The sequence below is a fragment of the Bubalus kerabau genome, chromosome 17 (genome assembly GCF_029407905.1).
Source record: "Bubalus kerabau isolate K-KA32 ecotype Philippines breed swamp buffalo chromosome 17, PCC_UOA_SB_1v2, whole genome shotgun sequence".
NCBI classification, from domain to species: Eukaryota; Metazoa; Chordata; class Mammalia; order Artiodactyla; family Bovidae; genus Bubalus; species Bubalus kerabau.
The window spans coordinates 21102132-21119255 of record NC_073640.1 but is presented as its reverse complement, the minus strand read 5'-3'; the positions used below and the strand labels follow the sequence as shown (position 1 = coordinate 21119255).

General features: G+C 54.3%; 1 protein-coding gene across 2 annotated transcripts in view; it reads left to right on the top strand.

Annotated features, from left to right (window-relative positions):
- The window catches only part of ZNF423 (zinc finger protein 423), a 346039-nt gene extending 329408 nt beyond the window's left edge, over nt 1–16631 (top strand). For both annotated transcript variants that reach the window (XM_055554096.1, XM_055554097.1), the window contains one exon: nt 15935–16631. In XM_055554096.1, the coding sequence (XP_055410071.1) occupies nt 15935–15964 (30 nt within the window). In that variant the 3' untranslated portion in view covers nt 15965–16631. The remainder of the gene's footprint in view (nt 1–15934) is intronic.
- Nucleotides 16632–17124: the final 493 nt, after the last annotated feature.

The window sequence follows — 17124 nt, the reverse complement described above, 5'->3', positions numbered from 1 at the left end:
TACTTTGCCAACAAAGGTCTGTCTAGTCAAAGCTACGGTTTTTCCAGTGGTCATGTATGGATGTGTGAGTTGGACTGTAACGAAAGCTGAGCACCAAAGAATTCATGCTTTTGAACTGAGGTGTTGGAGAAGACTCTTGAGAGTCCCTTGGACTGTAAGGGGATCAAAACAGTCCATCCTAAAGGAAATCAGTCCTGAATATTCATTGGAAGGACTGATTCTGACGCTGAAACGCCAATCCTTTGGCCACCTGATGCAAAGAACTGACTCACTGGAAAAGACCCAGATGCTGGGAAAGATTGAAAGAGGAGGAGAAGGGAATGACAGAGGATGAGATGGTTGGATGGCATCACCAACTCAATGGACATGAGTTTGAGTAAACTCCAGGAGCTGGTGATGGACAGGGAAGCCTGGTGTGCTGCAGTCCATGGGGTCACAAAGAGTCAGACATGACTGACTGACTGGACTGAACTGAAAGGGTTGTCTATGTTTCAAAATTCAGATTTCCTATAATTACAGTGGTTAACATTAATATAGTCCTTATTACATGCCAGGCAGTGTTCTTAGCACTTCCATACACTGAGGCATTGAATCCTCACAATGCCTCTATTATTAAGATAACTGAGCTGAGGCGCCGAGAAGTTAACTAACTCCGAGGCCACAGAGCTCGTCAGTGCTGGACCGAGGCCACCGGCCCCAGATTCTGTCTCTTTACTGCCACACTAAATTGCTAGATTTCTTGATTTTTCTGCAAATGAGAACTGACAGCCCCTGGACCACAGTCCTGCATGGCAACAATCAGCTGCCCTCTTTAGACACGGGAATGTAAGCTCTCGTTCAATACCGCCCCCCACGTGGTCAGCCTCACCCGGTTTATTACCCACCCAGGCTCTGAGTTTGGGGCCCTGGTGCAGCACTTCACAGTTTGCAAATATCTCATTGGCGCCGCAACAGCTGGGAACCACTAGAAGCATTCTTCACTCTCACCATTTTGCAGACCTGAAAACTGAGGCTGGGAAAGGGCAATAAAGCTGGGAGAAGTGGGGCCTGAGGTGGGAGAGGGGATGTCTTCCACCCACCTGCCTTTGGGTGTTTGAACAGGGAGGCAAGTGGGGCTCCCTGCTCTGCAGCTCAGTGACTGGCCCCCTACTAAATCCAGATGTGGACACACAGGTCAGTAGCTGCACCTCTATGGCTCATCTCAGTTTCCCCATCCTTTCTGAAGCTGCCAGCTCCAAAACGTGGGCTCATCCGTGCTTTGATGTTGACAGCGATGGCAAACCCTTGTGATTAGTAGTAACTGTGATAATATTAAACATCTGTGTACCATTTCACATATTGTAAGCACTTTTCTATATATTACCTAATTTGAAACTCATAACAAGGCTATGAGGTAGATGCTATTTGTCCCATTTTTCAGATGAGTAAATAGGTACTTAAGTGAAGTGACTTGCCTTGGGTCATATCCATATATTAGGTGGCTAAAGCAGAGTTTGAACTCCGATCCTTCTACCTCCTTCCCGCTTATTTGTTTCTGCACTCCTCTTTCTCCTCCCATCCACTCATCTGCACATTTGTCCATCTATCCATTCATCCATCCATATATCCATTCATTTATCATTCACCCACTCATGCACCATCCATTTCTCCTTCCATCTAGCTACACATCCGGCTGGCCAGCCATCAGTACTGAGTGCTAAGTACTAGGAATTACACAGCTTTCATGACACGTTTCGGAGAAGGCAATGGCACCCCTACTCCAGTACTCTTGCCTGGAAAATCCCATGGATGGAGGAGCCTGTTAGGCTGCAGTCCATGGGGTCTCGAAGAGTCATACACGACTGAGCAACTTCACTTTCACTTTTCACTCTCATGCATTGGAGAAGGAAATGGCAACCCACTCCAGTACTCTTGCCTGGAAAATCCCATGGACGGAGGAGCCTGTTAGGCTACAGTCCATGGGGTCTCGAAGAGTCGTACACGACTGAGTGACTTCACTTTCACTTTTCACTCTCATGCATTGGAGAAGGAAATGGCAACCCACTCCAGTATTCTTGCCTAGAGAATCCCAGGGATGGCGAAGCCTGGTGGGCTGCCGTCTATGAGGTCGCACAGAGTTGGACACGAGTGAAGTGACTTAGCAGCAGCAGCAGCATGACACCTTTCTCATATACTCTTAATTCCATGCTTAACTGCTCTCCATCCCTCCTCTCACCCTAGAGCTGGGCGTGTCCCCCCCACACACACACACGCTCGCACACACGCACACACACCCCTCTGATGAGTTGAGAGGAACAGAACAGACTGGGGATCTAGATGGTCCTTGGTTTGCCTCATGGAAATCAGCAAGTTCTGGTGGTGGAAGGGAAGGCAAAAGGCTGACCTACAAGGTCAAGAGCAGACCCACTTTGTGTGTGGGCAGTGATGATATGCCCAGTTCGGTTGGAAGCTGAGTGTATACAAGGGCAGACGAGGCCTTGCAAGCTGGGCCACAGTGTTCATCAACCTTGTCAGCAGGCCCAGATCCCAAGGAGCCCTGCCTTTCTAGGTCAGTAAAGGTCACCCTTACCCCTCTGCTTTGTGCCAGACTGGACATCCTCTCCAAATGGACGAGGATATACCCCCAAGTGTTTTCATAAGAACCTTTGAGATCATTAAATATAATCGGTCTCAGCTGCAGTTTTGATCGCTGGTGCATGCACACAATTCATCACAGCAAATTAGGTCCATCTTCAGAACTTCTGGCCCTGCAGCCTGGGGGTCTGTCGGCGAGGGGCTGGGCCATGTGGCCCTGGAAACCATTTACGGGGGATGATAAGCCATGCTTTCCAAGGAGGACCACCCTCAGAATAATCTGCCAGGATAGCTTTCCCTCTGCAGGCGTTAATCTTCTAGAAATTTTGAGGATTCAGGAAAGTTTTCCTGTTAGCCAAAGTTTGGAAGAAAGACGAAATGGATATGATCAAAGTTTTAAAATACCATTTATAAGACCTGAAAACACTGGGTTAGTTAAGGGACCTGAACATACATGTTCTGTATAATTAGTGACCGTGTGACCTAGATTTTCCAGAACAGTCCTGATTTCAAGTATTTTGTCCCAACTGTTGGCTATTTGTCCTGATTTTTTGGGCTTGTGAAATATGATGACTATCTATGGAGCTGAGTTTGCTCATCAGATTGATTTCAGAAAAAAATTACAAGGAAAAATTCTCCCCCACTCTTTTTCCCCCAACATGGCAAAGTATGCCATAGGCGTACCTCATTCTCGGCTTCCCATCTCCCTCACTGAAGGAGCAGAGGAACACGTCCATCCAGCAGGGTTTGAAAATTGTCAGTGCCCCAGTCCTTTGGACTTGGCGGTGACTGCAGGGGAAGCCTGTCTGCAGTGTGGCTCAGGGCATGAAGGTCTACAGGTCTCACAAGGTACTCTGTCCTGTGATCTGGCCCCTGGAGCCAGGCCACTGGTGGTAGCCATAGGGCACTGCAGACGAACCCCTGTGCACCACGGGGGTGGAAAAGGCCTTGGTCTTGCAGCCATGTTGGCCGGTGATGTGTCCCCTAGATGCTGCAGCTCCAGCCGAGGCCTCTACAGGCTGCATCCCACAGCTACAGTCCATGCAAGTTCCAACCTCCAACCCTAGAACCAAATAGGTGAGGGTTACAGCCCAGGATCGGCCCTGGCATCTTAGCTGTAGAATGCAAAATCTCACCCTCCCAATCTGCCTGTTTACAAAATAAGACCCCACTCATTTTCTGAAAAGATTGTGGTAAAATACACTCGGGGCTTCCCAGGTGGTGCTAGTGGTAAAGAACCTGCCTGCCAATGCAGGGGACATGGGTTCAATCCCTGGGTTGGGAAGATCCCCTGGAGAAGGAGATGGCAACCCACTCCAGTATTTTTCCTTGGAGAATCCCATGGACAGAGGAGCCTGGCGGGCCACAGTCCATGGGGTTGCAAAGAGTTGGACACAACTGAGCGACTAACACACAACATAAAATACACTTACCTAAAATTTATCATTTTAACCACTTTTTTTTTTCTCCAGCTGTGCTGGGTCTTCCTTGCTGTGGGTGAACGGGGACTGCTCTTTGCTGTGGTTCACGGGCTTCTGATGGCGGTGGCCTCTCTTGTTCTGGAGCATGGGCTCTAAAGCACAGGCTTCATAGTTGGTGCATGGGCTTAGTGGCTCTGTGACATGTGGGTCTTCCCTGACCAGGTTTCGAACCTGTGTCCCCTCCTTCGGCAGGCAGATTCTTTACCACCGGACTACCAGGAAAGTCCTTAACCGTTTTTAGGTAGACAGTTCAGTGGCAGTAAGTACCTTCACGTGGTTGTGAACTATCACCACCATCCACAGATCTTTTCCATCTCCCCAAACGGAAACCGTGTCCCCGTGAGTGAGTGACTCCCCTCCCTCCTCCTGCAGCCCCTGGAAACCACCATCCTCCTTCCTGTCTCTGGGAACCTCATAGAAGTGAGTCATGCCGTCTTTGTCCTTCTGTGACCAGCTCGTTGCACTTAGCGCAGTGTCTTCAAAGGATCCCCCGACTTCTAAGGGAAAAGTATAACATGCCCTGGGCGGGGCTGGGGACACGGGGAAGAGGAGCAGCCTTGCTTCTTCTCCTCTCCCTGACCCTGTCGGTGGAGGCTTCGCCTCACTACCGTCGCTCACTGGCTGTTCTTACTGCATTTTTAGCAAACACAGGCTTGGAGCTGACACCGCCCAGCAGAGAAGGGAGAGACAGGGTCCCTGCCTGCAGCCCACAGCCTAGGGAGGGCCAGGGAAGCAGCCTGGTCGTGGCAGGTTGAGGAAAGTGCTAGAGGGATACCTGTGCAGGTGCAGAGCTGAACCAAAACAGGGGTCTCTCATCAGGTGGGCAGGAAGGGCTTTCCCAGGGCACACAAGTCAGAGGCAGAGGAGCCTAGGGAGACGGGAGGGAGCCTTGGGGCTGTGGAGTGGCTGCCAGGAGGGCTGAGCAGGGAAAGAGCTTGGCCTGCTTGGGGAGCCGGGAGAAGGCAGTTGAGGCTTCAGGGCCAGCAGGCGCCAGACCTTGTAGGACCATCAGGCCTGGGGTCCAGGGCCTGGATTTCTTCTGGGTGTGGTTGGAACCCACTGGGAGTTAAGCAGAGATCTCGCCTCCCTGCTCCCCGGAAGAGAGAATTTGGGACGTGCCTCTCACAGCTCTTTATTCTCCCAGCATCCCACTGCCATGAAGAGGGAGCCAGAGTGGAAACCAGGGCCACTGGCTAGTGGGGGCTGGCAGGTGTGTCCCCGAAGTGGTGTGAGTCAGGGCGGGTCAGCTGCGCTATGTGTTAATCGCTTCGGCCACGGCCGACTCTGCGACCCCCGTGGGCTGTAGCCCGCCAGAGTCCTCTGTCCATGGGATTCTCCAGGCAAGAATACTGGAGTGGGTTGCCATTCCCTTCTCCAGCGGATCTTCCCAACCCAGGGGTTGAAGCCGAGTCTCCTGCATTGCAGGCAGATTCTTTACCATCTGAGCCACCTATGTGAGGAGACAAAAAGCCAAAATAACAATAACCGACCCTGAACCATTTTCAGCATGTTGTCAGTGTAATGTCTGTGTGTGTGTGTGTGTGTGTTCACACCAGCACACTGGGATTGGGTGGTGTTCATGAATGTGTGTGTGACTGGTGTATCTGTGAGACTGTATGTGTGTGGCTGTCCATGAGTGTGTGTGTATCTGTGGGCTTCCCTGATGGCTCAGCGGTAAAGACTCTGCCTGCAGTGTGGGAGATACAGGAGATGTGGGCTTGATCCCTGGATCGGGAAGATCCCCTGGAGGAGGACATGGAAACCCACTCCCGTATTCTTGCCTGGAGAATCCCATGGACAGAGGAGCCTTGTGGGCTACAGTCCATAGGGTCGCAAAGAGTCAGACACGACTGAAGTGACAGCATGCATGCACACACGTGTGTATCTGTGTACATTTCATTTGGGGGTACCTGTGTGTGTGTTTGGAACCCAGTGGGGGATCGTGCAGAGATCTCCCACTTCCCCTCTCCTTGGATGTGTGAGTGCAGGGCATCCATGAGAGTGTGTGTTTGGGGGTGGGCAGAGGAGCCCCATCATACCATACTGAGCTCATAAGTGCCCCCAAGGGCAGTCCCCCCATGATGCCCGGCCCTCTCCTTCCCCATGAGGCATGGTGGGTGATGACTGGGATGATTCTCAACTTCTTTAGAAGAAAGGGAGGTACGAGGGGGATTATCTTCAAGACTCTTGAACGGGTGGTCATGGCAAACTGGTGCTGTTCTCTCAGAGTGCTTGAGGGAGGGGCTGCCTGGAAAGATGGACATTTTAGCATTTCAAAATGTGACCCTAGGGAAGGCGGGTTTCCCAGACTTGCTCCCACCTGGCATGCCTGGAAACCCTCAGGCTGCGCCCCTGGAAAGCACCCATGTAGCAGCGGTACCCAGGACCTGGGGGACTGTGCCAGCCTCAGCAGAGCTTCCTCTTCTGTCCTCCATCCTAATGATGGGCCACGTGCCACCTAATAGCACTGCCTGCCCTCCCCACTGCCCTGGGCATCAGCCACTCTGTGTACCGGGAGACACCTCAGGTGTCGGGAGGGCCTCTCAGAATACCAGCAGCCTCAAGCTGGCAGCCCTGGGGGCCAGATGTGACCTGCAGACATGTTTTCATTGGGTGATCATGCTTTACACATTGAGATGTTTTGTATATATTTTTAAAAAATCTCCCATTTTTCAGTTTTTCCTACAGAACCAGCCATGCTGGCCACACTGGGCCTGCATTCCCACAGGACCGCAATTGCCCGGAGCCCATGAGGGCTGGCTCTTTCCGGTGAGGCTTGGGTTGCTGGGAGGCCACAGTGCTTGCCGTGCCTTACAGCTTTGCACCTGGCCGGCTTGCTGGTGGACCTCACAGCACCCTGAGCAGCAGGCTGTGGTCCAGTCCGGGCGTGGCTGTATATGGTCAGGGAGCCCTACCCACACAGCCATGTCTCCCCAAAATCAGCCTCTGTGTTTCAGTTTATTAACCCTTACTGTGAGTTTAGCAGTAGCAGTGTTAGTCGCTCAGTCCTGTCCAGCTCTTTGCAACCCCACAAACTGTAGCCTGCCAGGCTCCTCTGTCCATGGGATTCTGCAGGCAAGCATACTGGATTGCCATTCCCTTCTCCAAAGGATCTTCCTGACCCAGGGATCGAACCCAGGTCTCCTGCATTGTAGGCGGGTTCTTTACCTTCTGAGCTACAGGGAAGATCTAACTGTGAGCTTGGGGCCCACTAATAGGGTGTTCCGTGTGCGTGGTGTGTGGTCTTCTTTGACCATCACTAAGACCAGCAGACGTGCTCTCAGGGAGGAGGAGAGCACCCTTCCCTCTAGTGGTCTTGGGAGCCCACTCTCCACACACCTTTTTTTTTTATATATATGTTTTCTTTTCTTTATCTGGCTGCCTTGGGTCTTAGTTGCTGCACGGGGCTCCTCGTTGCGTCAGGCGGGCTCTCCAGTTTTGGTGCACAGGCTCAGTAGTTGCGAGGCGCGGGCTTCGTTGCCCCAAGGCATGTGGGATCTTACTTCCCCCACCAGAGATCGAACCCTCAACCCCGGCACTGCAAGGCGGATGCTTAACCGCTGGGCCACCAGGGAAGTCCCCCCGTGCCATTTTTAACGGAGCGTCAGCACTGCTGCCTACGCCTCTCCTCACACTCTGGTGGCCTGTGTGACCCGATTCCCACCTTGCTCCCGCGGGGCGCAATCCTATCTTTCAGACACCCGACTCAGACACTTTGGGGGCAGGGGGCCGTGCCTCATTCGTATTTGAGATGAACCCCAGGAGCTCGTTCCAAGCAGGCGCTAGGCTGTGTTTAGCGTGGACTTCCCGGTGACCACTGTCAGGCCAGCGTGGTGTCCCCACCTGGGAGGGGCCCGAGTCCACACGCAGGGAAATCGTGGCCACCTGGCGTGTTATGGCCGAAACCCTCGGTTCTCGGCCCTTGGTCCCAGAGTGTGCTGGGTACCCAGCCCCCGAGGGACTCCACCTCCCTTTCGAGAAGCAGCAAGAGTGGCAGCCACATTAACTCTGGACTCGGGGGGTCAGGCTTGTCGCCGAGGAGAGGCGGATTGGTAAACAGCCCTGGAGAGATTTCTCCTTCCTCTGCCCGTGACACGGCCATAAACCCTCGTTTTCCCTTGCACAGCTGGTTGGTAAAAGTCTAGTGGCTTGCCTGTGATTCTGTGCTCACAAACAGACCAGCTGGGCCCATTTGCATGCTGAAGTGCAGCTCCCAGGAGCCTGCGGGCCCTCTGGGCAGGTATTATTAGCTCCCTTGTTTTGTTGGGTGACTCTGAATGGGAGCCTGTTTACGGGCTGAGTTCCTAATAGAAGGCTTCAGTTCCCTCCTAATAATCTATTCTCCAGTGGGTTTTATTTCCAAAGCACAGCCGTATAGAACCTGACCCCTTGGGAGTTCATTGGGCTTTTTTTTTTCTTCTTCTTCTTCTTTTTCACAACAACATTTTCTCCCACATTTTCACTAGAAGATATTTTTCCCGCTCCTGGGACTGGTTGTTGGTTACGCTCCCTGCTTCGGGCTCTTGGGTCCTGGGTGCTGGAGAGAGAGGTTTAGAGGGGGTGCTCACTTGCCCACCTGAGGTCCTTAGAGCAGTGGAGAGGATGAAAGAAAGTAGATGTTCAGCTCCTTTGGGGATACGAGCAGCAGCAAAGGTCAAAAGCTCTATCTCACATGCCCCCAGGTGACTTGAGGTCCACAAAACTGCTCCTGTTTGGGGTTCTGCCAGAAAGTGGCAGACTCCCCTCCATGGGAGATGAGAGCAGCTAACCCCACTGTTCCCCGGAAGCTGGAATCCCCCTCCATGCCAGGAGATCTGGATGAATTGAGGCAGTCACACGAGAGACAGACTTCCCCAGCTAAACGGGTGCGACGCTCACTTCCCGCTGTTCCGGAGTGGCAGACGACAGCCCGTCTGGCTGTCTGGGAGGCAGGGCCAGGGAAGCCCCACACACGTCCCCACGCACGGAGGGGCTGCCTGGGCCTTGTAGGACATCTCGGGCTTTGTCTTAGACTGGCGGGTCACCAGCTTCACTCTGGACCCTCCTGATGCTGAATGGTGTCCCTTCCACACCAGCGAACCTCTCCACGCCCTCTGTGCAGACGGGCAGCTGTCAGCCAGAAGGGTGGGCCGGGAGCGGGGGAAGTGGGGCGCAGACACGTCAGAGCTGGGGCCCCCAGGAGAGCGAGTGCGTCACCGGGCAGGCATTTAGAGGGAACCTCGGCCATCACTCACTCCTAATTTTCATGACGTGCATTAGCTAAATTGTGTTCTGAGTATTCATTCAGCTCTGTTTATGGCGTGCTCTCGAGTGTGCTTACCGTTTGTCAGAAGTGCAAACTAGCGAACATACGAGCCTTTAAGACAGGCCATCTGTTCGTCTTAGACCCTTGGACGATTGTCAAACGCTTCTAAAAATAAGTGCTCACTAGCAGAGAGGGGCTGCCCAGGTGATGCGCAGCGGAGAGGGAGGCGGGCTGCCTGCGCCTGAACCCTCCCCGAAGGGAAAGATACTGTGCGGGTACCAGGGGCCGGGAGGGGGTGTTACGGGAAGGGCCGAGGGAGATGAGAGCACGAAGGTCCTACCGGAGGACCCTTCTGGCTGGAGGTGTGTGCAGCTCCCTGTTCCTTGACTCTTGTGTAACTCCACAGCTCAAATACCTTCGATGGCTCCCCATGGCCCAGATTTAAGGGCAAGCTGCCTCGTCTGGCATCAAGGAACCTCATCAATAAGGCCCCCGCCTTCCTTTCCAGGCTTGTCTCCATGGCACATGCCCTGTGCTTCTGCCAAGCTGAATTATTCATTGTTCCCCCAACATATGCTGCACTTTTCACATTTTGCAGACAGACGAGGGCTCTGCTGAAGAGTGGGCTCTGCATACAGACTGCACGGGTACAGCCCCCGCACCGCCATTACCAGCTGTGGGACCTCCATGCTGTGCCTCAGTTTTCTCATCTGTGAAATAGGGATAGAGAGTATTTAGTCCCCGGGGTTGCCGTGAGGCTTAGCTGTGATTGTTGTCAGGATCCTTCACACCATCAGCCTTTGTCTGGGTGGTCCCATCTCCCTGGAAAGTGAGCACATGCCCACACACACACACACGCACACACACGCTCGCACTAATGCAAATCCTAACCTAAGCAATCCTCAAAAGGGCAGCTTGGAGGCCAGCTTTCTCGTTAAACTCCTCCCAATCAGAAATCAGCTCTCCATCCTTCAGCCATGAGCTGGTAGAAGGCCAGGATACGCCTCACTCTGTCTCTCCTCTGTCTCTGTCCACTGCACACGGCCAGGCTCCATGTTTGCTAAATGAACCAATACCAGAACCTCTCTTAGCCTGAACAGGCCTGCAGCATTAGCCCGAAGGATCTACCTTTTTCCTGGAAACGAATCTTCCCGTGGCTAAGGCAGGTTCTTGGACTTGATCCCCGCTCCTGCAGTCTGCTCTTTGTAAAGCCAGCCTCGTGAGAGCTACTGGGTCGGAAGCCACCAGGGACTGGCCCAGCGGTGGGGAGAAAGGGGACGGACCACAGCCTCTTCCCCAACCAGAGGCAAGTGATGTGGTCAAGGTGAGGCCAGCTGTGATCTGCAGGTAGGGCTGGGTGAGTGGGCGGGTGGGATGTTCTCAGGGTGCGGGGCTGTGTCCCTGCAGCCTTACATCTGCCATGGGGATGTGAGGCTAAGCCCTGGGACTTCTTCTGTGCACTTTGGGAGTGAGGCTCTTTGAATTCAGTCCCCTGCCACACTGTGGAGCTGTGAGCCTCTCAAGGAAGAGGCTGGGGCTCCCCCAACTCTGTGTGTCCATGGCCTCTGTGAACGACTGTGGGAAGGGGTGCGTGAATGACCAGAAGAGGACACGCCTCCTCCCTTCCTTACAAAGTCTCTTACAAAGTCGGTTATTGCTGCTCCCTCCACCCCAAGTCCCCCAGAGGTCAAGGTCACGTGGCTAGTAAGTGGCAGAACCAGGATTCAAACCCAGGAGCCAGCCCCTCTCCGCCTGCCTTGCGATCCCCCCGAGCAGGGGCTAGCACGAATGGGGCACGTGCAAAGGACCAGGCGATGGTCCTTTTAGGACCTTCCAGGTCCTAAAGTCCTTCCAGGACTTTAGAGATGCTTTGTCATCAGCATGGCAGGAGCACAGGAGGGGCAGCCCATAATGACCAACAGTGCGGAGAAATCCTCTCCAGCCCACGCCCGTGCATCTCAGGGGGTGCAGAGCAGTCTCTCATTGCCTCGCAGGCAGAGTTTTCCATGCCACCAGGCACCCAGCATGTTTAAGCATCACTAGTCTTTTCTACTTGACTCTGCGGTGGGTGGGCATCAAAGGGACACCAAGCAGGGTCTCAGACCAAGGGACAGAAAACAGAACCACGACCTGGAGAAGAAATCCCGACCAGGGAGGGACACACCAGTGTGTGTGTGTGTGTGTGTGTGTGTGTGTGTGTCTGCGTGTGCATGTGTGTGTGTGCACATGATTCGTACGCATGCCTGTTGTGGGGCCTGGAGGTGTGTTGAGCCAGGGATGCCTCCTGGAACAATGAAGCCAGAACAGGACCCCCACCACAATCTCCACCTGGCGTGTGCCAGTGTGTGTCTGCGCTTTGGGGAGGACGGTCCCGCCACAGACTCCATGATTCTGATGCTTCCTCACTACCCAGACCATACCCTGGCTTGGGCCCTGGATCCGGGTTATTTTACTGCTGACTTCCTAGTGACAAACAAGGCGGCTCTCACGTAGCAGGGTATTTCGTAAAAAGGTTTGTTGAAGGAATGAATAACTATGTAAATGAATGTGAGGGTGTGACCGAGGGATCCTCCACGGCCACAGTCCTCTGGGGATGACTTCCACAGACACAGGGTTCACCAGGACCCCAGCCGGGGCCCGACCGGCCCCTCTCTCGCTTCTATCCCAGGGAGCTGACAGGTCGGGGCACCAGGCAGAGGCAGCCGGCACCGGCCCTTCCAGAAACCTCCGCCACCAGAGCCGCACAGAGCGGATGGATCTCCGCCGCAAACCAGGGCCACCCACCGCCCTCCCGTTCTCCCGTTTTATTTTTCTCACCTGCTCCTCGGCCCACACCTGCGTCTCCCTGGCAGGCACCGAGGCCCGTGTGGATGCCAGACGCCCCCCGTCTCTAGGCACCTTCCCCGTCCTTGCCGGCTGCCACCCCCGCCCTCGCCCCGGCCTTTATGAGGCCGGGAAAGTGTTCTTCTGCGGTTCGGTAGCATCTTTAAAAAACGATTTTCTTGCTTCTCGGAAGGGGCTAAATATAGCACAGGCATAAACAGAGAAATAGACATTAAGCCAAAATGCCCTTGTGAGAACCATGCCGGGTGCAAGGAACTCTAAGAAGACTTGATGAAGCTCCCCCATCCCTGGAACCGACCGCAGCTCCAAGCCGTGGGGGAAAGCAGCCCGGCTTTTTAGGGTTATTGAACTGTGCCGTCGGCGGAGCTGCTCAGCGCACAGGTGCGTTAGTGGTTGGTGAGTCCTGGGGACGGTCCCCGCCACCCCTCCGCCCTTCCTGAGGAGGAGCTGGTGCCGGCTTGTCCTGGTATGTGGGCTTCTCGGCACCCCCACCCCCATAATTACTGGGCGGCCTTGACCCGGCTCCACCAGAGCTATCATACTGCACCCAAGTCTGGGTGTCTCTTGGCACATCCCCGTTTCCGCAGTCAGGATTGTGGGCTGAGCCGAGCTGGAGTCATCCCCTCCCTTCCCTATGCCCGTCCCAGGGCAGAGTCTCCAGCAGGCGCTTCACAGCTCAGTGCTGAATGAATTCTGGTGCCTGGCCCCGTCCCTGCATTGAGTTTCAGCATTTCCATCTGCTGGGACATCCTGGGCTTTTTGTTTCTGGAGAACTTCAGGAAAGGAAGTTTCACCCCACTGTCTCAGGACCCTCTTTGAGGAAGTTCTTCCTTGAGTCTAACGGAAAAGCCACCAGCTCCTGCTCCTTAAGAGAGAAAGCTGCTGTTGTTTTCGCCTGAGAAGTGGCATTTGTTCCTGAAATGTCCTCATCAGTGGTCCTAGGCGTAGGTTCCCACCTCCAGGATTTCTGTACCTGGCTGAGCTGCTGTGGACCACGTGGGTCACACCGGCCCTGCTCTTGGCATCTTGGCAAGAGGCTGCTTCATTATCCAGAGAGCCCCGGACACTACCTTTTCCCTTGTTGCTGCTGGGTAGCCCTGAGGAGTCTGTGAAGATCAGACATCATCTGGTTTTCTGCTGCTTATGAAACAGAGTCCACGTTCAAGGGCATTCAGGGCTCCCGGCAGTCCTCTCTATGACCTCTGTGCTGGGATCACCCCACTGGTGCCTGCACTGGTCGGGCTTATTCCAGCCTCCATACCTTCCTCTATGCTGTGCCCCCGCTTTGGACTGTCCTCTCCCCTTACCATGCATCCTCCCTGTACACATCTTCATTTATTTATCCTTCCACTGATGCAAAAATATTTACTGTCTACTTGGTATCAGACCCTCAGAATCAAAATTTGAGAACAAAGTCAGAGCTATACATGTTTACCTTAATGCCCCCCTCCCCCCCCCACAACCCCGTGCAAATCAAGAAGGACCTGACCACACCCAGGGAGCCCGGGCAACAGGGCACTGTTAACTGACTGGCTGTTGGCAGGGTGGGAGAGTGAAACCACCACATTATTCATTGCTGGAAGCTGCACCTGTGATGCCGCTGCTGGACGTGGTGGGCCCAGGGGTCCGATCAGCACAGTGAGCAGCCCTGGGCCAAACTCGGTGGGACTGAGAGAAGAGGTGATGCCATCCCCCCCCCCCCCCTGTCTACTGCTCAGCAGAGGCAGCCAGCCTGGCACCTGGGAGGCACTTGCACGTGTGGGAGGTGGGCTGGAGGTGCCTTGAGTGGCTCCTGGGAGGGGAAGCAGAGGACTTCAAGAGGAGCATGGTTGGGAGGAGAGAAGGGGTGGGAACTGAGTGAGCAAAGGCCCGGGAGCTGGGAGGATGGTTTGATGTAGGGTGGGCTCCGCTCCCCGCAGGACCGGCTGGCTATCCCTGCACAAGTGCAGGGAGAGGTGCCTCGGCTGGAGGGTGGGCGTTCCCATGGAAACCGCCGCATCCCATCTGTGGCCTCAGACAACCTGCCTTGCGCCTCTGGGTCCCTGACACCCCCACCGAGGTGCCAGGCCAGGATGGCAGAGTTGTTGCTCGTGTCTGGAAAGGAGTTTGGATGATCCACAGACTGGGTGCCCATGGGGAGGAAAGGTGCTGTAGGAACCCTGCCATCTCGCTCAAGCCCCCGGCTCTCTTGGATTCGTTGCCACCCCCCTCCTGCTTCCTGGCTGGGTGTATTTTAGCCTGTCTGAGCTTCAGTATCCTTTTTACCATGTCCTACCTTGTAAGCCTGCAGTGGGGACTGAAAGAGGTGTGCCTTCAACCACACAGAGCACCCGTGCTGGTCAGAGTCCGGCCATGTGGCCCGTGCCCCGGAGCACAAGAAGGGAGGCAGCAGGGCTTGGTAGCTCCGAGCTGCTGGAGTCAGCAAGCATCTGCCGTGTGTGGTCGGGGCGCTGCCTCTCCTGGCCAGGGTGCTGCCTCTCCCGGGCCGTGCGATTGCCGGAGGGGTTGGCGACATCACCAAGGAGACAGCAGCCATGCCCGCCGTGGGCAGCGGCTGCCGCAGGGGCCCTGGGCTGGGAAGCGGGGGTGGCCCCAGGCCTCCCCGCGAAGCTGCGGGCATCCTGTGGTCGCCCTCGCAGTCCAGTCCTGGAGCCCAGGAGAGAGAGGCAGAGCCGCGCCTGACCCCTGGTGGTCATCGGCAGAACTGCAGGAGCAGCTCCCAACCCTGGAGGAGTCGCTGCGCTGGAGGGGCGCCCAGGTCTGCGGAGGCAGTCCATTCTTGGGGAGCTGCTTCTGTACGGGGGTCCTGTGCTGGGGGTCCTGTGCTGCTCCCCACGGCGGGGCTTCTCTGGCCTGGGTGGATTCCGCTTCCTTTCTCCAGGTGCCGTGAGATTGAATACCACCTGAGGCTTTGATGAGATTGGTCTGGATTTGGAATACAGACCACTGCAAAAGAAATAAAAAGATAGGCTCTTAAGAGGCCAAACGCCAACCCCAGCCCCAGGCCACTGGCTCCTGGGGAAACACCTACACTGCCTTTCTGCTCTGGCTGGCATGAGAGAAGAGCTGACTTGGGCCATGGAGAGACGGAAGCGTTTAGCCAGAGGATTCCACCCAGGCCCTCTATTCCCAGGCGGATTCGAACTGTACACAAGGTCCTTCTGGCCAGAGCACTGTCATATGACGGCACATGCAGGCTCCCTCCCCCGGGCCCTCCCGGCTTGGGTAGGGGGTGACCTGGCCCCTGCCTCCGCCATAGGCACTGCGGCGGCCCCCTGTCTGAGCACATCAGTGCCGCTCTGGCGTTTCTTGGCTGAAGAGCTGCATGGCACACATGCTGCATCCCTCCACCGGGCTCCGAGCATCTCCCCGGAAGGACCGTGGAGGGGATCTGGGGGAAGCCTGCAGGCGATCGGATATAATTTCCTCCTGATCATTAGAGCAAAAGGGAGACGGAGAGGTGAACAGGGATTTTTCAATTCCCGCCGCCTGCGCAGCCTTTCCCCTCTCCCTCCGGATAGCCAGTCCCCGTGGTAAGACCTGAATGGTCTAAAAACAAAAATTCACAGGGAGCCCAGGTTGGCAGCAACAGGAACCCATCCCCAAGCCCCGAATCAACTTGGCGTCTTGGCAGCTGCGTCGCCAGAGCACTTTTTCGTTCTTGCATTTTGTTTTGTCATAATCGAGATGCTTTTCTGTGGCTCTCGGCTTAAATGCACCGCGTGGGAGGGGACGGGCATGCTCTCCATTCTTCTGCCTTCATGCGTGTCTCCTTTCTTCGCCTTTGCAGAACCACACGATGAGCCAGCATGCACAGTGAGGGACCGCTCGACAGGACTCCTCTCTCCAGAAGGCTTGCCGGAGACGCCGTGGGGAGGGCCATTTGAACATTACATCCAATCAAAGTGTCATTTGCAACCCAGATGTAAAACTCTAATGATTTGGCCATGAGGCGCTGCTATTATAAGCAGCTGGAAATGAATATTAATGGCAGAGATTAAAAGTATTCCATGCTCAGTATTTTTTATTGTCCTGCTACAGCTAGTGTGCTTTTAGAGTTTCCGCCGCAGACTACATTTCTAGAGTTAGAGAAACCCGCTTTTGGAAGCGATTGTCCTTTGTTCCTTCATGTATTATATTGATAGTTTTTTTTTATTTAAAAAGGATTAGTGTGATTTTTTTTCTTCGCTTCTTATTTTTCTTTCTTGTTTTTCTTTCCCCCCCTTCTGTTAACTACTTTTTAATTGCAATTCTAGGTAATTGTGCATCGTGATGTGATTGCTTGGCTATTGTCTGAATATTTCCTTTTAATTTTTTTAATTAAAGACTAATGCTTTGATTGGATTTGCCAGTTCACCGGACAGTGATTAAAACTATGTAATGAATATAATCGGTTTCAGTGCAACTGGATGGTCTGCTTTTAAATGTGACTTAATCTGACTGCAGTAACTAGTACAGTTCAATAAAGGGAATCCATGCGATTAGCATCCGCCTGCCTGGTTCTCTCCTCCCCAGCCCAGGGCTGTGTGGGGGCTGTCGTCACCTACAGGGTATGTTCCTGTGGATCACACATGCTCATGGGGTGTGCTTGGACTCAGTCACTAAGTCATGTCCAAGTCTTTGCAACCCCATGAGCTGTTGCCCGTCATGGCTCCACTGCCCAGGCAAGAATACTGGAGTGAGTTGCCATTTCCTTCTCCAGGGGATCTTCCCGACCTAGAGATAGAACCCAACCTGCACACATTAGACCCAGCTCCTCTTGAGAAGGTAGAAGCATAGCAACCTAATGCACACAGACCAGATGAGCTAGTAGGGGGCACCGAAGTCAGAGCAGGAAACACCTTTGACTGCCCTGGTCATCTCATTTATGGGTGGGGAAACTGATGCCCAGGGATAAGTGAGTGGCTAAGCTGAGTACGTTAGTAGGGTGGCTCACGTTCATCGCTACCCCTTGGGTCTGGCTTTCCTCAATGCTGGATG